This window comes from Vombatus ursinus, unplaced genomic scaffold (genome assembly GCF_900497805.2).
Source record: "Vombatus ursinus unplaced genomic scaffold, bare-nosed wombat genome assembly UNPS02014811.1, whole genome shotgun sequence".
Taxonomy (NCBI): Eukaryota; Metazoa; Chordata; class Mammalia; order Diprotodontia; family Vombatidae; genus Vombatus; species Vombatus ursinus.
This window is the reverse complement of record NW_020954589.1, coordinates 917,130-941,131: the sequence shown is the minus strand read 5'-3', so window position 1 is coordinate 941,131 and position 24,002 is coordinate 917,130. Positions and strand designations below refer to the sequence as shown.

The 24,002-nt window shown below is 36.9% G+C and overlaps 1 protein-coding gene across 2 annotated transcripts in view; it reads left to right on the top strand.

Moving 5' to 3' along the window:
* Positions 1 to 24,002, top strand: part of LOC114053478 (kinesin-like protein KIF6) — a 451,087-nt gene that overhangs the window by 105,948 nt on the left and 321,137 nt on the right. For both annotated transcript variants that reach the window (XM_027876578.1, XM_027876577.1), the window contains exon 6: positions 18,627 to 18,756. In XM_027876578.1, coding sequence (XP_027732379.1) covers positions 18,627 to 18,756 — 130 coding nt within the window. The remainder of the gene's footprint in view (positions 1 to 18,626; positions 18,757 to 24,002) is intronic.

Sequence of the window (24,002 nt, the reverse complement as noted above, 5' to 3'; positions counted from 1 at the left end):
TTATGATTTCTAGAGTTTCTAATAGAAATTAATGTTGAATTTTGTTGAAAGCATTTTTATCATTTATTCATATAATCATAAGGTTTTCAATTATTTAGATTATTAATATGATATATTATAATCTTCCTTGTGGTATGAACCCAACTTCATTGTAATGCATAGTGTATAGTGTAATGTGTAATGTATAGTATATAGCATAATAATATAATATATAGTGTATAATCTTTCTAATGTATTATTTTAGTCTACTTGCTAACATTTTGTTTGTTTTGGAATTAATGTTCCACTAGAGATATTGGTCTATAGTTTTCTTTCTCTGCTTTGTCTCTCCCTGTTTTAGACATGAACAACATATTTAGATTGTAGAAAGACACTAAAAGGTCTACCAAACATTTAAAGAATAAATAATTTAAATCCTATATAAACTGTTTTCAAAAATAAGTAAAGGCATCCTACCAAGTTCCTTCTATGACACAAATTTGGTCTTTATATCTAAACCAGGGAAAGTGAAAACAGAGAAATAAAACTGTAGACCAACTACTCTAATGAATATTGATGCAAACATTTTATATAAAATATTAGCAAAGAGACTAAAAGGACAGCCAAACCAAACCAAATGAGTAGAGCCAAGAGATTTCACTGGAAAGAAATTTGTGCCCAATGGAAGGAGCTGAGGAGTAGTGACACCTCTAAGGGTGAGTAAAAGGGAGTCACACCACCCTTCTACCTATAGGTATACTGTACTGTAATTTTTAGTTAAATTTTGTTAACAAAAGCTAAAAACAATGTTATCCCTTCAACTAGTGAATATTTAAACATTTCCATTTTTTATGTGGCCAAGAGCGAGCCAATGTGTTTCTTGTAGTGGTCTGGTATTATTTTGGACTTAAGTCTACTGGAGTTATATCTAATACTTTTGCTGCCACCATGACCTCCCACCCCCAGGCAAATGACATGAGCTAAGAAATGCTAGATGATGAAACATCTAGAGTCGGGTGGGGAACCTATGGCCTTGAAGCCACATGTGGCCCTCTAGGTTCTTGGGTGTGGCTTTTTGACTGAATCCAAACTTCACAGAACAAATCCCCTCAATAAAAGGATTTGTTGTGTAGAACTTGGATTCAGTCAAAAGGCCACACCCAAGGACCTAGAAGGCCATGGATGGCCTCGAGGCCACAGGTTCTCCACCCTTGATTGAGAGTATAAGTTCCCTCTCCCTTCTTCCCTTTTTCTCTTCCTTCTCTTCCTCCTTCTTTCCTTCCTTCTTTTCTTCCTTCTTTCCCCCTCTCTCTATAGACACACAGATCTATAAGGGCACACATTTGCAAACACATATATTTTGCAAACTATATATATATATATATATATATATACACATATGTATACACACACACACATATTTATGTATATATATATACATACCTTTGCCTAAACTCTTTATGAATATCTTAAAGCTCTATATAAATATTAGCCCCTATATATGTATGTAATACATACACATACATATAATGTTTATAATGAATCCATTCTGTATTCAGCAATTTAAGTTGAAAATAGAATTTTATTTTTAACAATTCTCTATGTCACATGCTATATAAAGAGGATGCAATTTGAATCTAAGTATGTCTCATGAGGTAATAAGAGTATAACTAATCTTGGCCCTGAAGAAAATAGTCACCTTACTATATCATATACTTAGTACATACTCTTTTTTTAAGGTAGCATACAAACCTTTTCACATTCCAAGGATCATCCTAACAGCATTCTTAGGGATGTAATTACACTTTATATTGCTGCATTACTATATTAGTTTTTTTGTACTTTGCTTTTAACTAAAATGTGTTACCAAAAGTGAAAGTTACCCATTCTTTTGTTGAATGTCTAAATTCAGTTTTTGTGTTTCCGAGTAAAAGCTAATGAACTCTTTGTAGCACCCCAAGAGATCTTGTATGACTTGGGGCCTGTTTCACTAGAACTCTAACTTCTGTGGTTATTACCATTACACTTTGCCCTACCAAGACCCTGTTATCCCTGACCAATTCTACAATGAAGGAAGGAAATTTGGGGCAGTATTACATTTCTCTGAAAATTAGAAATTTGTTGGAAATGTCATGCAGCTGTGTAGCCCCTGGGGTATTAACCCATATTAACATCCATTGTGCTCTCTCCTGCCTCTCTTAAGTGTAGCTGGAGAAAGAAGGGAAGAAGCATCACTGGAATTTTAGTGAGCCATCCTCTACTTCTTTATCTGAAATCCAATTGTTTCTGGGTCTTCAGACTTCTTGCTCACAGTGACGTAAAAGTGACTCATGACATATAAAATACTGGACACTCCTGCCTGTTCATCCTTTCCTGATACTTTGTGTAAAAGTAAACACACAATTTTCTCCTTCTGTCCTTCGGTCAGCAAGGATCCTCTAAGTGCCTGCTATTTGCCAGGCACTGTGCAAAGTACAGGAGATAACAAAGAAATGCAAAAAAAAATTGTTCTTTTCCTCAAGGAGCTCACATTTGAATGGATGAGACAACATGCAAAAATTGTACATACAAGAGCTACACGGTGCAAATGGAAGGAAATCTCAGAGGGAAGGCAATAGAATTATATGGAGGGATTGAGGTGTGGAGAGAGCTCCTGAAGAAGGTGGGGTTTGATCTGATCTTGAAAGAATCCAGGGAAGCCAGGAGATAGAGGTGAGGAAAGAAAGCATTCCAGGAATGGAACAGGGAATGGGTATGCTTAAGCCTGTACAAGCGTTCTTCCTGTTCCACTAGAGTCTTGTATTGGAAAGTCAAATTTTCTATTTAGCTCTGGTCTTTTCATCAAGAATGCTTGAAAGTCCTCTATTTCACTGAATGACCATTTTTTCCCCTGAAGAATAATACTCAGTTTTGCTGGGTAGGTGATTCTTGGTTGTAATCCTATCTCCTTTGCCTTCCGGAATATTATATTCCATGCCCTGCAGTCCCTTAATATAGAAGCTGCTAAATCTTGTGTTATCCTGATTGTGTTTCCACAGTACTTGAATTGTTTCTTTCTGGCTGGTTGCAATATTTTCTCCTTGACCTGGGAACTCTGGAATTTGGCTACAATATTCCTAGGAGTTTTCCTTTGGGGATCTCTTTCAGGAGGAGATTGGTTTATTCTTTCAATTCCTATTTTGCCCTCTGGTTCTAAAATATCAGGGCAGTTTTCCTTGATCATTTCTTGAAAGATGATGTCTAGGCTTTTTTTTTGATCATGGCTTTCAGATAGTCCAATAATTTTTAAATTCTCTCTCCTGGATCTATTTTCAAGGTCAGTTGTTTTTCCAATGAGATATTTCACATTGTTTTCTAATTTTTCATTCTTTTGGATTTGTTTTACAGTGTCTTGATTTCTTGTAGAGTCACTAGCTTCCAATTGCTCTATTCTAATTTTTAAGGAAGTATTTTCTTCAGTAATCTTTTGGACTTCCTTTTCCATTTGTCCAATTTTGCTCTTTAGGGCATTCTCCTTCTCAGTGGCTTTTTGGACCTCTTTTGCTGTTTGGGTTAGGCTATTTTTTAAGGTGTTATATTCTTCAGTATTTTTTGGGTCTGCTTTAGCAAGCTGTTGACTTGTTTTTCATGATTTTCTTGCATCACTCTCAGTTTTTCCTCTACTTCTCTTACTTGCTTCTCAAAATCCCTTTTGAGCTCTTCCAAGGCCTGGGACCGATTCATATTTTTCTTGGAGGCTTTGGATGTAGGAGCTTTGGCTTAATTGTCTTCTTCTGGTTGTGTGTTTTGATCTTCTTTATCACCAAAGTAAGGTAATATAGTCTGACTCTTTTTGCGCTGCTTGCTCATGATCCCAACCAATTACTTGAGTTTTAAACTCTTTGTTAAGGTAAGAGTCTGTTTCCAATGTGGAGAACGTACTGTCCCAGGCTTTGGGGGTTTGTACAGCTGTTTTCAGAGATACTTCTAGGGACCTGAAAAGTGTCAGTTCTTCCAAGGTGCTATGATAAGGGGCGAGGTGTTTCCTCTCCACCACCACCACAAGCTCCACCAGGCCAGCACTCCACCACGCCAGCGGTCCTCCTCATCAGCGGTCCTCCTTGCCCCAATACCGCCCCTCAGAACTGTGACCCAGATCCAAGCATGGGCAAAGCAAGAGATTCCTGCCTCAGCCCTGGCAAAGAGATCCTTGTAATTCTGCTCTGATCAGCCGCTTGATTCCCCCTCAGTCTGTGGGCTGGAAGCTCAGGAAAAAGCCACTGCCCTTGGGGAGGCTGAGACCTAGCTTCTTCTCTCACCGTAGTCACAGACTTTTCCCACTGACCTTCTAAGTTGTCTTTGGCATTCGTGGGTTGAAAAGTCTGGAAACTGCCACAGCTGCCCGCAATTCAGTCCTCTGAGGCCTGCTCCAGGGTTGCTGTGGCCTGCATGCCCACGCCGAACTGTGCTCCTCTCCCAGCCTGGTGCAATATACCTTTCCAATCAACCATCCAGGTTGTCTTAGGCTGGAAATTTGTTTTACTCTGTTTTTTTGTGGGTTCTGCTGCTTTAGAATTTGTTTAGAGCCATTTTTTATAGGTATTTGGAGGGGTTTAGGGGAGAGCTCTAGCAAGTCACTGCTTTCCCTCCACCGTCTTGGCTCCGTCCTCCCTTTTTTCTACAGGCGTTCTTCCTTCCAGTGTTGCTGAGGATCAGTTTAGTCAGCCAGCCTTAAGTAGCTTTTAGAAAGGGGCATTTGCTAAGGTGGTACATTAAGAACAATTTGTCCAAAATTTCTCCCACAAAGCCTGTGAAGCAGTTACATATAGTGCATATAGATTCTAGGGGAAAGTGGTCTCAAACTTAAAAAGTGTGGTAAAGAGGGAACACAGGTCTTGGTTGCCAGAATTACTTTTCCCCCATTCATGGAGTGCTCAAGAAGTTCCTCTTAGGAATGGTGTAGTCCCTTTGCTGGACTCCTTGTAGGGTCTTGATTCTCATCTGTTCCTGGTTCTAGATGGTGCAGACACTGTCAGCAGCTGATCCAAGGACTTTTTAGGATGTTGATGGGAAGATGGAAAGTCCAACATTCTCTGCTCATTTAAAAGCTGGAAAGTTGTACACTAGTCGAAGGGAGAAAGAGGAAAGAAATTTGGTTGAGGATAGAGCTGAAACTGAGGCCCCTTCTTCCACTCCAGGTGGTTCCTTCTCAGAAATGTGCTGGAAAGATGTATGTTCCAATTTCTGGAAGAACCCTCCCATCTCAACTAGCTTGATAATTAATAGATGATTCCTGGAAGCATGACCAAGTTTACCAGCCTATTGGAACAAACTTTCTCTCTGTCATTATTTCACTTCTTCAGATGACTTTCAAAGACATTTTCACATTTAAAAGTAACTTTTTTTGCAAAATAAGTTTTTATTGATGATTTTTGCTTTTTATATCATCATAGTTTCCTTAGTACCCTTCCATTTCTTTCCCCACAAGAAAGCAATCCCTGAGAACAAATAATATTTTTAAAGACAAAAAAGAGGGAAATCAACATAACTGATTAATATATTGAAAAAACCTGAAAATAAGTGCAATATGCAATTCTTGTAGACCTCTCCCTCTGCAAAGGGGTGGAATGGGAGTGTCTTATCTCTTTTTTTTTTGAGCCTTGCTTGTTCATGATACATTTGCAAAGTTCACTTTTGATTTGTGTGTGTGTTTCTTTCCATATACATTGTTGTGCTCATCATGTTCATTATTTTCTTGGCTCTGTTTACTTCACTCTATCACTTTATACCTTTTTAGTCTGATCATCAGTTCATAAATTTTTAGTCTGATGTGAGGTTTCATATTACTTTGACACCACACAATCTTTGTTGCACAGAAAATGTGAATTTCTCTACTTGATTTTCTTTTTACTTTTTCATATCAATGCATCTCTGTGTAGTATTTTCACTAGTTCAACAGAATGTAATATAATCTTCCAACTCTATCTCCTGTGAAAATCTCAAGCTATATATTATATCTTTCCATTCCTCTCTGTATTTATCATATTCATCATTCTTCACAGCATATTAATATTCCTTTGCATTCACGTACCATAGTTTGTTTAGCCATTCCCCAATCCATCGATGGGCTTCTACTTTGTTTCTAATTCTTTTCTATCACAAGCATTGTTGCAATAAATATTTTAGTGGGGATTTTCTTCTTATCAATGGCCTCCTTGGTGTATAAGCCCATTAATGGAACCTCTCTCTTAAGGATCTAAGGTGATGAACTTTTGAGTCACTTTATTTGCATAATTCCAAATTCAAAGGTCTTTGATTAAGATTGTGTAAAATTGTGAATGAGAATTACTTGTAAATAAGTAGGTATATACAAGATATATACAGAGTATAAGGCAGTCTGAAAGGGCAAAGCAAAGGCACAAAGATGGGAGGTAGAATATTGTCTTCAAATAATTCTGAGGTTATCTTGATAAGCCAGTGGGCAGTGCCTGGCATATGCCTGGACTGCTACCCTGACTGAGCCAGTAGTCAGAAATACCACTAGAGCAAGAGAGCTATTGAGCCTGAAAGACCTGAGGAGAAAGAACCTTGAGAAAACTGGTAGAAACATTTAAAAGCCTGTGAGAAGTTGGAGGGATTGTCTGGAAATCAACTGATCAGAGGAGCTAGAGTAGGAAGAGGTGTACAGAAAGCAAGAAAAGGAATCAATACCTGGGATCAATCATGTGTAGTTATCACAATTCAAATATGCCACTATTTCATTGGCACGTTTCCACACTCTTCCATTTCTTTGTATAACATGTTCATAGAATGTGTTTAGGGAGTTATTTTTATCCTCAAAAGTTTGTCATAGATGCTTTTTTTTTCCTTTTGGCAATTGGGGGTCAAGTGACTTGCCCATGGTCACACAACTAGTAAGTGTCAAGTGTTTGGTCTGAGGCTGGATTCAAACTCAGGTCCTTCTGACTTCAGGGCCAGTACTCTATCCACTGCTGCCCCTGGAACTTTTCTTTTATAGATACTTACTTTTAATTAATATCTGAATTTTGACTGGGTCAGATCTAAGAGATTCTTTTGCCTAAAGAGTAGAAGGTTTGCAATCCTCTTGTCATTTATTCTTTGCATTGTCTAGTAGTGCAATGAAGTTGTATTGAAAGAAACATCCCTTCATTGCTGGGAAATTGGATGTATTCCAGGATCTCATTGTTGGTAATCTTTTAAGGATGGTTTGTAGGTGATACTAAAGAAGGTAGGTATGACATTTGAGGTGATAGATAGTGCATATATGTAAAATTCTTATCTCCTTCCACATAGGTTTTGTTATTATAATTGTTTGATACATTTTTAGTCTGATGTATGATTTCATATTGCTTTGACACTGTGTAATCTTTGTGGCCCAGAAAGCGTGATGAATTTCTCTATTTGATTTTCTTTTCATTTTTTCATATTAGTGCATCTCTATGTAGATGCTAGTTCAACAAAATGTAATATCTTCCATCTATGTCACCTATGAAGATCTTAAGCTCTGTGGCCCATTTGAAACAATACTTTGTTTTGAAGCTAATCATGTTTGTAGCACTTTCATCCTTGTCCATAGAGGTCCACAACCAATTGATCAAGAAGTATTCATTAAGCATATATGGTGTGGTCTCTACTGAACTGTAAGTTCTTTGAAGATAGGAATCATGACATAAACATCATACCTGTCCCAGCATCTAATCCAGTTCTAGACACACAGTAGATGCTTAGTAAAAGTTTTTTGTATTTCATTCTTAGGCACTGTGGGATATGTAGAAATAATGTAGGTTATGCCTTCAAGTTATAGCTAAGGAGATAAGATTAATATAATGCAACTACAGTGAATAAAAAAAGGAACTTGAATGACGTGCTCTATAATATGGTACAGAATAGATTTTTTGGTAAAACTGGGAGTACTAGGACCATGGTGGGGTCATTTATTGTAATAGAAAAATTAAGAAAAAATAATTCAAGGGAAAAAGGTGATAAAACTCAGTTATTCATGTTGAGTTATAGGGGGTGGCAAGGTACACATATAGAGATGTTGTATAGACAAATGGAGAAAATATTACAGAATCACAGATTTTGACAGTTTGAAGGGACTTTAGTGGCCATCTAGACCAGTCCATGTGATTTGATATGATAACTAATAGCATCTGTTTGAAAGTCATGTGCCTTTTCTGACAAAAGATTTCATGGGAAGAGAATGGGCTACAGAGATTTGTTTGCACACTACAGGAAGTTGATCTCATTGAAAATAATTGTGGTAACTTGAAAATATATCTTAAATATAGTTTTGAAAAAGAAAACTGACAAACAGGAAAGAGTGCTGGAGTTGAAGTCAAATGACCTCAGTTAAGATCCTGGCCCTGCTACTTACTAACTCTTTGACCGTGGGGAAGTCACTGAAATTCTTTAGGAATCTCATTTTCTTCTTCTGTAAAATAAAGAGGTTGGGAAGATGATTTCTAAAGTTCCTTCCAGTTCTAAATCTCGATGATCCTAAGGGAAGATAAATTTACACAGACGTGTGAATTCCCAAAGATTTCACTAAGCGGTCATGATGAAAAATCAGGAAGAAAAGTATTTATCTGGTAGTTACAAGAATTATGTATTGTTGGTCCATAGTGTGGCCCTGACTTTACAAACCCATCCAAAATCCTTGAGTATACATGTCTAGAGTGTATCCACGATTAGCATATAATGGCTCCCAGCTGTCCATTTTGAGGTTTTTTGATAGGTAATATTTTTTTTTGGTAACCCATTGTCTTGAAAGAGCTTCCTAAAGTCATTAAAGATTATTTGAACACCTTTCTTGGGTCTCTTCTTATGTCCTTGAGCATTGATGCATAAATTAAGTTAAACAACTGAATTTATTAAATATCCCAACATCACATTGTCTTTAGTCACTGATAGGCTGTGTCATGTATAATGCTATTAACTCTGAAATGATGGAGTAGCTTCAGGGTCTTACTAAGTTCTTTCTGATATCTGAACCCAGCAGAGCTGAGGTCACTGATACCTAATATAATAATAAAAAAGAATTATAGTAATAATTAGAAGATTTGGTTAAGAAATATGAAAGATACAGCTACTTATCAATTCCAACATCAAGGCTTCATGAAACAGAATTTGAGAAACACTGGCCTGAACTGGGTGTTTTTTTTTTTTATTTTATGTTTTGGTAACTTTTGTCTTTATTGAAAGTAAATAGTAAAAAAAAACAACAGTTTTTACAATATTTAGGTTAGGAAGCTGGAAAAGAACAGCTCTCTACTTGGTTATCTTCCTTCCTCCTGTTCTTATAGGAATTAACCACCATGACCCCACATCAAGCCAGCAGATAGTTGTGATCTGTAATGTGAACAGCAAAGGTAATATGAAGTACCATAGTCATTCCTCTGACCAGTGGCAGATTTCCTCAAAGCAAGGAAGATTCAGCTTCTAAGGGATTCTTCTCTCGTTGATCTGCTTATACACAGAGGACCTTCAGTTAACAGAGAGCAACTTGGCTGTTGCCCATTCATACGTCTTCCAGTCAGTTAAAAGGAGCCTCCAAATTCCAACTACTTAGCCAAATGGAAAAAAAAGGTCTCTGTTTACAGAGAAAACACAAAGCTCGCCTCTTCTCTGTCATTATGCCGACCAAGAATACTTAGCAGAACTTTTCCACTTGGGTATCCAAGTTAAGACTATCAGTGTCTCTGTCTCTTTACTTGAAATTTAAACATTTTAGAAACATTTTGTAGGGAAAGCTACTGCATGCCTTTTCCAAAAGGCCCAAATAAATAGTTTGGGGGGTTTCCATCTTGGGAATGAGATATTTGTTCAAGGAATTCTAATAAACGCCCTAGTTAAGTGCACTGTTTCTTCCTTAGCAGGCAGAACATATGGAATGCTGAGGATACAGGAAATAGCTATTGATTGTGGGTTGGGGAAGGAGATTGTAACAGAGTGGACACCCTGATGTACAAACTTGGACTTATTTTCCTTATTTCCTTCAACTATGAAAAATAATTCTAACAGCAGTGTAGCTAAAGAACTCTACTACTGGTCATTTTGTTTACTTCATATAATGGAAAAAAAAGTACTGGTTCTGGATTCAGGAGACCTGATTTGGGAATCCTGCTCTGCTACTTTCTAGACAAAGTCATAGGCTCAATTTCCTTATGTATAAAATAAGAGTGTTAGATGAGATGATTTATAAGGTCCCCTTCATCACTTAGAGTCCATAAAAAGCCCATGGAGCAGAATAGTGAGGAATAGAGAGGAAAGATCAGAGAAAATAGGAAGAAACATGTGGGAATGAAGATGGACTAGATAGCAGACCCTTGTACCCCTAAGTGCCACGTATTGAAACATAGCCAGATTCATATTGAACTTGGCCTTTGGTCACTTGCTACCAATAAATTCAGTCTCTATTTTGATTGAAGTGGAAAAGTCAAGTGAAAGTGAGTAGAATACAGATATATTGTCTTTGATTGTCTCCAAGAAAACATGATGCTAAGTGAGTTTGGTGACTCCTGTAGGAATTATGATAAACAGGTAATAGGCTAATTAGATTATGTAGCAAAGGATCCTTGACATTACAATAATGTTACTGCAAAATGAAATTGCTAGAAATAATCTTACATGCCTGTACAATGCTAGTACATAGTTGAAGAATAATCACTCTGGAGAAAAATACTTGAACTGGAGGGGGACAAAATATTCTGTATGATTTAGAAGAATTTAGCAGCTTAGCTTGCTCTTCCCCTCATCTCACCACCTTCAACTAGATAACTTTTATTAAGCACTTTTCTCATAACATAAGCTTCAGATGATTCTTGTAAATAAACTCCCAATCAGTGACCCATTTATAGCTATCTCAGAATAGGAGAATCACAGAATGACCAACCTGTTTCCCATCTTCTACATTCATTCTTACTCCATTTTGGAGTGTTTCATTTTTTTTTTGGTCTTTATATACCCAGTGCATGGCATATGGTGAGGAGGTACTTACTAAATGCTTTTTGATTAGTTCATTAATTGATTGATGGATTTAATTTAAGGGAAGAAAGGTGAGGGAGACATTTGTTGTATGTCACTGCCACCACTTTCAATTTCTTTAACATGTTAGTAATAAATATCTGGAAATTGTTTAGATTTACCTTTAATCTGAAATTGAACATTTATTGCTGTGTTGAATTTTAAAAGACTAAGAAAGACAGAGGTTGCTTTTCTCTTTCTTTCCTTTAAATGTACAGTCTCAGCACATATTTTCAACCTTGATTTTCTTTCCAAAATTACTTCACTTCTTTTACCTTAAGTCACTAGCTTTTTCATCGTGTTGGGATTTAGAAAGAATTCTAACCCCTGAGATTCCCAGGGGTCAGTAATAGAGCCAAACCTTTAACTCCCAATACTTCAAAAGAATGTGTCTCCTGTGAGGGTGGAGGGAGCTCTTGAAGAAGGAAAAAAAAGGTCCCTGTGACAGTAAATTTTTCAATGATGTCATCGTTCAGAACACCATGATTTTAAGAACTTTTTTGGATTCAATTTTTAGTTATTCTAATTAGGAGCCTTATTGAAAATACATAAATAAATTCCAATTGCTTTTAATTTAAAGAAATCATTTTTCCATTTTAAATGGTATTGTTTGAAGGAGATGGAAAAAAGAAAAGAACTTGGCAAAGTACTGTATTATTAGTGACATATTGGCTACAGATGTGCTGGTTATATCTGTTTTCTTACAGTGATTAATTTTGAAAACTGCCCACAAATTACACATGAAAATCCAGGTAACATTCTTTCCAAGAATATGGTTAAATTTTTTTGAAGTTATTACTAAATTCTATACTTTTCTCATAAGTAGATGATTTGCACATGCTAATTTGTTAATTGTGCTTTTTTAAAAGCAATGCCTGATAGTAATCTTTCGTTGATTCTGTATCATTCTAAGTGTTTTAAGCAGGTAGTCTTTTTGGAAGATACTAGTGAATTGTTAGAAAAGATTGCCTTTTCTGGGTATTCTTAAGAAAATCAAGCAGTTTTTATAGAGGGAGGTGGGAACTATTTGTGGTACCTTTCTAACTTGGAACCTTTAAATATTTGAAGCAGAGGGTGAAGATCCTAGACACAATATGCAGAAAGTGTCAAAAAAAAAGTAGAAGAAAAGTGACATGAGTGTAAGTTTGAACTTTGGGAGCAGAATTAAGGATAAGGTAGAAGAGAGCCATGTTGGAATTAGAGAGTCCCATGAAGAAATCTTAACTGAAGAGAAATAAAGCCAGGCCCTAGACTAGGTCCATGACTACAGGGATAAAGATGGAAGGAACAGATTTAGGTGTCATGAAGGAAAAGTACTGGCTTTTGACTACATATTTGCTAGGTGGAACAACCAATGATAAGTTTTGTGTGTGTGTGTGTATGTACACACATACACATATATACACATCTACGTATTATTTATAGCTATAGTATGTACATACATATAGAAATATAGATATCTAGTTACCTACATATAGATACCTAGATATTTATATCTAGATAGATATCTAGATAGTTATCTATAGCTAGATAGATATCTAGATCTATCTACCCATTCATGCATCTATCTATCTATCTTTCTATCTTCCTATCTATAATCTATCTAACTTATCGTTGGTTGTTCCACCTAGCAAATACATTGCCATATGTTGGTGCTTTTCCTTCATGACACCTAAATCTGCTCCTTCCATCTTCATCCCTGTAGTCTCAGATCTAGTCTAGGGCCTGGCCATCTTTCTCTTCAGTTAAGATTTCCTCATGGGAGTCTATGATTCCAACATGGCTCTCTTCTACTTTAACCTTAATTCTACTTATAACATTCAAATTTACACTCATGTCACTTTTCCCCTAAAAGACTTTTTGCAACCTCCTGAATATTATGCCTAAGATCATATGTGTATATATATGTGTAGTATACATATATGTATATATATGTACATATATATTCTTACTTGAGAGTTTGGTAATATATAGGAATTGTTATTGTAGAGGAAATGAGAGCTGGAGATGAAACTTACAACTAAGCTGAATACCTTCATCTTCATTCTCTTTAGTTGGTGTTAGGATATATAATTTGAAATGTCTTATAGAGGTAATGCTATGCAGAACTGGACAAAGTGTGAAAGATAAAATAAAGGCAAGTAGGTAATATTGTTTGTGAAATATGGTTGGTATCACTCAACAATTATTTGCTAAGTGCCTACAGGTGTTATAGGACACCATACTAGATAATGAGTTAAAGTATAAATAAGATAAAGTTGTTTCTCTCAAGTATCTAGCAATCTGGTATATGGGAAAATTTGTGTGGACAAATAACTATAATACCAAATAAATAGTTTAGCTTTTTTTAATGAAGAAGTTAGTAAATAAGCTTTCATTAAGCACTTACTATGTGCCAGGTACTGTGTTAAGCACTGTGGATATAAAGGGGAAAAAAAAAACAAAACAACCAGTTCATTTTCTCAAGTAGCTGATAGTCTAATAGGGTAGACAACATGCAAATGACTATGTACAATCAAGCTATCTACAGGCTAAATGGGAGATAATCAACAAGAGAGAAGGCGCTGTCATTAAGGGGTATTAGAAAAGGCTTCTTGTAGAAGATGTAAATTTAGTTAGAATTTTAAGAAGCCTAAAAGGGAAAGAGACAGAGATGAAGAGGGAGAGAATTCCAGGCATGGGGACACCCAGTGAAAATGTATAGATTTAGGAGATAGAATGTCTTGCTCAAGGAATAGCAAGGTTACCAGTGTTACTAGATCAAAGAGTATATGGGAGTTGGTAAGATACAAGAAGACTGGAAAGACAGGAGGGGACCAAGTTGTGAAGGACTTCTAATGCCAAAAGATTTTATATTCATGTTGGAGGTTATAGGGAGTGATTGGAGTTTACTGAATGGGATCAGGGGAGGTGTGATGGTGAGATTAACATTTTAAGATCAATTTGACAGCTAAGTGGAGGACTTGAGGCAGGGAGACCAATCAGAAGGCTATTGCAATAGGCCAAGTTTGCAGTGATGAGGGCCTGGAGCATATATGAGAGATATTATGAAAGTAGAATGAACAGGACTTGGCAAAATGTTGGACATGGAGGGGGTAAGAGAATGAAGATCAAAGATGATACTTAGGTTGTAAACCTGGTGCCCTTGATAGTAAAAGGGAAGTTAGGAAGATGGGAAGATGGGAGAATTTGGGGGGGGGAGATATTTTTTTTATTTTCTTAATCCTTGTGATTCTTTTTTTCTCTTTTTTAAAAATTTTAATTAATTTATTTTGAATTATCAACAATCACTTCTATAAGCTTTTGAGTTTTAAAATTTTCTCCCTCTCCCTCCTCACCTCCTTCCCCAAGATGGCGCACAATCTGATAAGGGCTATACACGTATATTCCTATTAAACATATTTTCACATTAGTGATGTTGTAGGTAAGAATTAGAACCAATAGGAGGAACCACCAGAAAGAGGAAACAAAACACAACAGAAGAAAAAAAGAAGAGCAAATAGTATGCTTCCATCTGCATTCAAACTCCATAGTTCTTTCTTTGGATGTGGAGAGCATTTTCCATCATGAGGCCTTTGGAGATTTCTTAGATCCTTGTATTGCTAAGAAGAGTTAAGTCTATCAATGTTAGTCATCGCACAATGTGGCTGTTACTGTGTATAACGTTCTCCTGGTTCTGCTCATTTCACTCAGCATCAGACCATACAAATCTTTCCAGGTTTTTCTGAGTCAACCTGTTCATCATTTTCTATAGCATGATAGTATTCCATTACATTCATATACCACAACTTATTCAGTCATTCCTCCAATTGATAGACATCCTCTCAATTTCCAATTCATTGCCACCACAGAAAGAACTGCTATAAATATTTTTGTACATGTAGCTGCTTTTCCCATTTGTGTGATCCCTCTGGGATATAGCCCTAGAAGTATTGCTGGGTCAAAAGGTATGCACATTTTTATAGCCCTTTGGTCATGGTTCCACATTGCTCTCCAAAATGGTTGTATCGTTTCGCAACTCCACCAACAATGCATTAGTGTTCCAATTTTCCCACATCTTCTCCAACATTTATCATTTTCCTGTTTTGTCATGTTGGCCAATCTGAAAGGTGTGATGTGGTGCCTCACAGTTGTTTTGATTTGTATTTCTGTAATCAATACTGATTTAGAGCATTTTTTCATATGACTATAGATGGTTTTAATTTCTTCATCTGAGAAATGCATGTTCATATCCTTTGACCATTTATCAACTGGGGAATGACTTGTATTCTTATAAATTTGACCTAATTCTCTATATATTTTAGGAATTAGGCCCTTATCAGAGAGACTGGTTGTAAAAATTCTTTCCCAATTTTCTACTTTCCTTTAAATCTTGGTTGCATTGGTTTTGTTTGTGCAAAAACTTTCAATTTAATATAATCAAAGTTATCCATTTTGCTTTTCATAATGTTCTCTAACTCATGATTGGTTATGAATTCTTCTGTTCTCCATAAATCTGATAGGTAGACTATTCCTTGTTCTCCCAGTTTGCTTACAGTATCAGCTTTCATATCTAAATCATGAACCCATTTTGACTTTATTTTGGTATAGGGTGTGAGATTTTGATCTATGCCTGGTTTCTGTCATACTCTTTTCCAGTTTTCTCAGCATTTTTTGTCAAAGAGTGAGTTCTTATCCCAGAAGCTGGTGTCTTTGGGTTTATCAAATAATAGATTACTATAGTCATTGACTACTGTCTCTTGCACACATAACCTATTCCACTGATCCACCACTCTATTTCTTAGCCAGTACCAAGAAGTTTGGATGATTGCTGCTTTATAATACAATTTAAGATCTGGAATGGCTAGGCCACCTTCCATTACATTTCTTTTCATTAGTTCCCTTGATATTCTGGACTTTTTGTTATTCCAAATGAATCTTCTTATTATTTTTTCTAATTCTACAGAGTAATTTTTGGTAGTTTGATTGGTATGGCACTGAATAAGTAGATTAGCTTAGGTAGAAATGTCATTTTTATTGTATTAGCTCAGCCTACCCATGAGCAACTGATGTTTTTCCAATTATTTAGATCTGACTTTATTTGTGTGAAAAGTGTTTTGTATGGGGGGAAAGATAATGTTATGTTCTGGATATGTTGAGTTGGAGATACCTATGAGATATTTGGTTTGTAGTATCAAATAGGCAGTTGGTGATATGAGAGTGGAAGTCAGGAAAGCAATTGGAACTAGATAAATAAGAAAAATAATTGATTAAGCACCTACTACGTGACAGGCATTATGCTAAGTGCTTTATAAATATCTCATTTGATCCTTACAACAACCCTATGGAGTAGGTACTATTATGATCTTCCTTTTAGAGTTGAGGAAACTGAGGCAGACAGAGATGAAGTGACTTATCCAGGGTCTAGTAAATAATAATAGTAATAGCTAGTGATGATCTGAGGTTGGATTTGAACTCAGTTCTAACTCTAGGCCCATTACCCCATCCACCTAGCTGCCTTATAAATCTGAGATCATCCTCATAGAGATTATGATTGAACTCATGGGAATTTACAAGATTACGAGGTAAAATGCACAATATAGAAAGAAAAGAGAAGTGATATTAGGACTGTGCCTTGGGAGACACATACTATTAGTGGGCGTGATATGGATGAAGATTAAACAAAGAAATCTGAGGGAAAATGGTCAAATACATACAAAGAGAAAGATAAGAGAATAGTGTCATGAAAACCTAGAGGGAAGAAAGCATCTAGGAAGAGAAAGTGATCAACTGTATCAAATGCTGCAGAGAGGTCAAGAGGGTTGAGAATCAAGAAAACACATTAGATTTGTCATTAAGGAATCTTATATTGGTAACTTTGAAAAGAGCATTTTCAGTTGAATGATGAGAGCTGAAGCAGATTGCAGAGAGTTTAGAATAGAGCCAGTAGAGGAATCTAGTGTGGATGACTTTCTTGAGGAGTTTAGCCAAGAAGTGTGGGGGATATATAGGATGATAGCTAGCAGCAATAGGTGGGTCAAGAGAAGGCTTCTTAAACAAACAAATGTTGAAGAAACATGGACACAACTGAAGGCATCATGAAAGGAGCCAGTAGATAGGAAGAGATTGAATGTTAGAGAAAGGATGGGGATGGTAGTGGGCATGATGAGCTCTAGAAAATGAAAGGGGGTGGAATCAAGGGTGCATGTAGAGGGAATGGCCATAACAAAGAGAAGTCTACCTTTTCGTCCAAGACAGGACTGAAAAATTACATGGTGGTGGAAGATATCTGAGTGATGTATGATAAAGGGTGGGGGGAAAAGAGGGAGTTCTAGGGAAATGCCCTAGAATATGAGGTGAAGTCCTCAACTGAGAGAAGGAGAGATGCTGTGGAGAGTAGGATAGTGAATCAATTGGGGAAAATTGAGATTACCTTGCTGCAGTGAAGATTCATTTGAGATTAGATAACATAAACTTATATTGAACCCAGTCTACTTAGTTTCATGATTTCCTCAGCTCCATTCAGCAGTATGTGAATAGGAAGATGAATATATTTATAAAACTGAGACACAGAGGTGATGATTGCTGGTGACACTTATGTTAGTTGGTTTTGATAATTTTCTTGAAGAAGGTAAGATATGGAGGAGATGGTATTAGAGATCTGAGCACAATACTCATGATGGTAAAGAGTTCAATATATCACTTAACAAGGTATCTGATTAAAGTAATGCTAATGGATAAATCATTCTCTTCAGTCAATCAATTAAAAGCATTTGTTAAAATACCAGGCACTTTGCTATGCCCTGGGAGTACAAAGTAAGGCAAAAACATAGTCTGTACCTTCAGGGTTCTTCCATTCTAATGGAAACAACATATAAATAACTATGTACTTGACAAGATTTATACAGAGTAGATAGAAATTCTCCAAGGAAAAGACACTTCCAACTAGAAGGAACTGGGAAAGGCCTCCTATTGAAGGTGAGATTTGTGCTAAAACCTGAAGCCAGGGAAACTGAAAGGCATCTGTAAGAAGAGAGAGTAATAAAGGCTTGAGGGACAGTTGGTGCAAGGGTGCAGATATGGGAGATGAAGTGTTGGTTTGGAAGAACAGTGAATGACTAGTGTAGCTGGACTGTAGAGTGTGAGGAGGGGAATAAAGTGTAAGAAGATTGAAAAAGTAGAAAGAGGACAGGTTAGAAAGAGTTTTCAATGCCAGAGAAGACTTTATATTTTGTCCTGGAGGTAATACCTTAGAAGCTATGAGCCTCTTCTTAAAAAACTATTAAATCTTTGACTTGGAGCTTGAATTTTGAGAATATTGCCCATCAGTAGTTGCTTAATTGTTTAACTCTACCAGTATATGCATTTTTTCAGGTAACTATGATAAATACAATATATTGTAAATTTAGGAGATCTTTTGCTTGGTAATAGGATTTTCATTCACAAATCTATTTGATTATGTAGCTAAGGGAAACCCTTAAGTATATGCAGTTTGGTAAAATCACCATCTTTTTATTGCTCAACCTTGATTGAGTACATACCACCTTAATGTTGCAGAATGTTTGACAGCTGCAGTTTGGCATCAGGTTTTTCTTTAGTGAACTGCAGTTATGTGTCTCACTGACTCCTTATTTGTTCCTTAGGAAGGTGACAATATTGGAGGACCCTGATCAGAACATTCACCTGAAAAATCTATCTCTTCAGCAGGCAACCACTGAGGAAGAAGCTTTGAATCTGCTCTTCTTAGGAGATACCAACAGAATGATTGCAGAGGTAGGGATATTATTGTATTTTGAAGCAGTAGTGGGGGGATGGAGTAGTTAGAAATAGTCTTGTTTAACATCCTCATTTTTCAAATAAGAATATTAAAGTCAGAGAGGTTGTGTCTTTCCTAAGGTTTCTATCCACTAAATATCAAAGCCAAGATATGAATCTAAGAGCCTGGGCTTTGAGTGCTGTCCTCTTTCCACATGACCATATTGCTTCTGTATTGGTAGAACACTGAGAGTTTATTTGCTAAAACACTATATTAAAGTATCCCGGAATTTTACTTTGGAATCTAGTTCTGCAGAACAAGGACAGGGAACAAGGTGAGGAAGGTTGTTTTCTGTGCTTTCTATCAAAGTCATCACCACTGCCACGAAAGTTGAAAGTAGAATTTTATCAGCACCAATCCAAAAATCATATTGGGTAATATTTTACCAAAAGTTGGAAATTACTGTTATGTTACTGTTCTAATTGACTCTCAGCTAGAATTTTTGAAGAAGCATATTTATATATTCTGAACTTTTTAATCTTATATTAGAAAGGCTTAAGAAACAATGAGTTTATTTCTTAATTTTGGTTGTAGGAAACATTTATAGTTTTGATTTTCAAAATGAATGGGTCTTGCTTCTCCACTTGTCTTTTCTTACTGCTTTGTCTTGCCAGTTTGATTGTCAGTGATGTTATTATTGTCAGTTGAACCTAATCAAGACATTAATTAGAGCACATGGCTTAAAGGGGTTTCCTGCCCTTTAAATCTGATCCCTCCCTATGCAGCTTAACAAGAAGCAGCTTGTGGGATATAGAATGCAGCTTTTATCAGAACTTAGAATATGGAACAGAAGAAGGGAGAAGTTCACAAATGCCCTGAAAAACCCAAAAGGGTGGTGCTGTCCCCATGTCACAGTCAATTCTCTTCATTCTCTTTCCACCTGTTCCCATGTAGAGTGATGAAGTCAGAGTCATAAAACTTTAGAACTATAAAAGTGGGCCCTCCTCTTGCTTTAACTCGTACAGGAGACCCCGAGCCTTTCCCCATCACAAACCATAGCCTGCTAGTGATTATGTTAATGCAAGATGACACTTATCGACCAAGGGGCTCTACAGAAGGAACCTAATTTTAAAGAGGCAAAGGCAAGTCAAATTTATTTTGAACTAATGATCAAAGCTCAGGATCTTAAGTAAGGCACACAAAACCCACAATAAAGGAAAGAATGATATGATTTCAAGGAACAATGTACTTTAGGACTCATCATCTTGGCATGTAATTATACAGCCCAGACTCTGTGCCAGTATGGTAGATAACCTAAAGGAGCTGAAGTGACTGCATATTCACACTGGGAGTGGCCACACTACACCAGCCCTCACAACCATCATCCAGGGAAGTAACTCCTGTAGAAAAGGGGCCAGACATCCCCAACTGCCAACCAACTGCCATCCTAGGGCATGCCAGCCTTCCTGAAGCACCAGAGGACACTGAAAAAGAGACAAGAGGCAGCATGGGCCAGGCAAGTCATACCACTGCCACCACCTTGGCCACCATCAGTCCCTGATGCAGATAGCCCAGCACCCTGAACCCAAGAGTCTTGGGGCAACTGGCACAGTGCCCTCATCCATCATCCTGGGAACCCTGTGGAGATGCAGCCTGGCCGCTGCTCCTACAGGTGCTGCAGTCACAGCTACCAAAGACCCAGGAAAGAAAGTTCTTTTGACCAATGTCCTTGGCACTGTTAAATGGTTCTACGTTGTAAACTGATAGGATTTTATCAGTGGAAATGTCACTAAAGAAAAGATATCACCATCTGCTTTGCAGCTGTAGCCAAATGATCATGGGACTTTTCCATCTGACTCACAGCTGAAACCTTCCATATGTGTGGTTCTCATTTATATTCTAATTAGAATGGAAGTCCCTTGAGAGCAGAAGCTATCTCTCTTTTCTAGTTGTATCCTCAGTATTTTGCACATAGTGAATGCTTAATAAATACTTTACTCATTCATTCATTCATATTCAGAAATATTTGATGGCTCTTTTGGTAGCTCCTGTCTCATAAATGGTTAGCAAGCCCTCTACTCTGCTCTATGTAATAAGCAGGGCTTCAGCATTTTGATATCGCTTCATCTACATGGGTAATCAGTGGCTAGCACACTGGGCTTAGAGTCAGGAAGACCTGACTTCAGATCCTGCTTTGAGACACTTACTAGCTGTGTAAATTCAAAAAGTCACTTCTTTTTGTCTTGATTTCCTCATCTGTAAAATGGGGATAATAATAATACTTACCTTCCTGGGTTGTGTGGGTCAAATATTTGTAAAATGCTTAGCACAGTACTTGGCTATAATATATGCTTGTTGCCTCCCTATCACTCTTCTTTAGTTTTTTTCCTCCCTTTTCTTCTTCTGTTCTCCTTCTCTTCCTTCCTCCCTCCTTCCTTTCCTTCCTTTCCTTCCTTTCTTCCTTCCTCCCTGTCTTCCTCCCTCCCTGTCTTCCTCCCTGTTTTCCATCCTTCCTTTTCCTGATGATCGGTAGCATGTGAGAAAAGCCCCAAACCAATGTCACTGGCACTTTACTTCTATGGAAGCAGATCTGTAGCCACCAATTTCCTGTTCTATAATGACATCCTAGCTCAGCCAGATTTGGAGAGACTTAGGCCACCTCCTCAAGGATTAAGTTTCTATATCTTGAATTCTTTTTGAAGAGTTCCTCTATTTTATTATATAATCACATTTAGATAGATCTGGGATACATCTCATTGATGTGGGTATTTATTCCCTCTGCCAACATCCCATCCATACTGCCCACAGTTCTTGTCTCTGACTGCTCATCAGTTTGCCACATGCTGTTCTCATGATGTGCTGGGAACTTTCTTCACTTTTTGTTAATGCTGTGAGGATACCAGAGCAGCACATGACCTGGACTGGCCATCAGTTATATCCTTGAACCCATCTTCATTTTCTTCACACATTTTGTAGACTACTTCTTTTATTCCATTTCTTCTTCAGAAGTCCTCATTTGTAATGTGGTAGAACCAACTCACCCCCATCATGCAATTTTCCACTGTCCTCTAAATGATTCATATGTTTAATCTTTTGGAGATAAGAGTACCACAGCTTGAAGACAGACCATAATAGTGGTAGAGTTTCAAATACTCTGATTGACAATGTCTGTTTTCTACTTGTAAGTTACTTGATTTCATCCTTTTATGATATAAAGGGACACAAGAACCCAAATTTACTTGTATGTATACATTTACAACCCTAATTACTGAAATTCAATCCCCACCCAAAATATCCAAAGACGTTTTCCATCAGTGACTAATATTTTTCTAGTGATGTTATAGAACTCAGGAGACTGAAGACCAGTACCAAGGCAGTGGTTAATATGTTCTAGTTTTTCTAATTTTTTTCTTACCGTGGGACCTAATTTCTTCAATGCTGATCTGATATCTCTCAAGTCTTAGACTTTGTAGCTTGCTATTTGTGTGAATATAATACTCAGAATTGATACTTCATGTTATATTTGTCAAGTGAGGTCAAGTTTCTGGATTCTTAAAAAGCTTACATATCGAGAACTGCAGTCATCTCTTCTGGATACTGTGAAAGATATTTTAAAACATAGCTAAAAAGCAATTCTCATTCCTTTGGAATATTTTATCATTAAGACCCTTAGTAAGACAAAAAGCTATGCTTTGGATGACAACCTAGTTGTCAAAATGCAATTTGTGTAAGTGCAGAATGAGCTTACTGGGATAAAAAAACATACTGATCAGTTTTTCAAACTAGGTTACCAACTTCCCATTTATACAGAGACAAATTCAGAAGCTGCTATGGTAACCAGAAAACATCTGCAAAACAAAGTCTGAATGCATAGTATACGAAGGGAAGTTCTTTTTATTTTCATGTACTTTAGTCTTTTTCAGGAAAAGTTATTAAGGGCAGATTTATCCTTTTTCTACTTAATTCAAAATTCTGAAATAATTTCTACAGTTCTATTTATGTCTTGCACTAAACTTAATGCCTTCTTTCCATAAATGGTGTATAACACCATCTAAACCCTCCCTGCTGCTAGGCATTCCTTCTCCTCTGCTCTTAATAATTCCCCACAGTGGCTGTTTCAAATGTTTTTCTTACTCCTCAAGGCCCCATTTGTACCCCCTTACACTCAGTTACAGCCTTTGGCCTAGTGTTCCATTTCACGGAGACTCTAGCCACCTGAAGGGAGCTTTCTTGATTCTCATCCTCAGCTTTTAGGCATCATCGCCCATTCTAGCCTTCTTCCCTTCTTTCTCAGAGGCATGAGTTTCTTTGCTCCTCACTAAGGGTAATTCTTCTCTTTCTGTGTCCTTATTCTTTTCTTCTCCTGCCTCTAGGACTTCGATCCAGCCACCCAGAGCTAGAGGTGTCCTAGGAATCATCTATTCTAGTTTTCATTTTACAAGGAGGAAGCAGAAGAAAGAAACTTAAAGACAAGAACTAAATGCTTCTATTTTCTCTACCAAGAAAAATAACTTTTGCATTGGAAATGACAGAACAAAAATGAGTAACAGGGAATTGATGGCCCAAATAAATAACGAGATAGAAAATAAAGCACCTAGGTGCCCTTGATGAATTCAAGGATCAGATGAATGATATCCTCAAGTACTGAAAGAACTGTCAGATGTGATTATAGAGCCACTGTCAGTAATATTTAAAAGATCATGGAAAACAGGAAAGATAATGCAAGAATGGAGAAGGGCAAATGTTGACCCAATTTTTAAAAAAAGAGGGAAGTGTAGGGCCTGTAAAGCCCCTTATTTAAGGCAATAAACTTGACTACAGTTCCTTGGAAAATTCTATGATAAATCATTAAAAATTGTTGGCATTTGTTGGCAAACATCTGGAAAGGGAAAAGGATGATTATGAAGGACCAGTATGACTTCATTAAAAAAAAATCATTCCAAATTAACCTCATTTCCATTTTAGACAGGATTACTAAACTCATATATGAGTGAGATATTGTGGATATATTTTACCTAGATTTTAGGAAAGCAACTTATATACTATTTTATACTTTTTTGTGGAGAAAAATAGAGTGATATTGACAACATGAAATTACCCTTAAATGGATTTGGCATGGTGGCTGAACTCCAAGAGTAGTTGTTCATGGTTCTCTGGCAATGTGGCACAAGGTCTCCAGTGGATACTCTAGGCTTCTGTACTTGGCCCTATTTTAATATTTTATCAATGACTTGGACAAAAGCACAGATGACACGCTCATCAA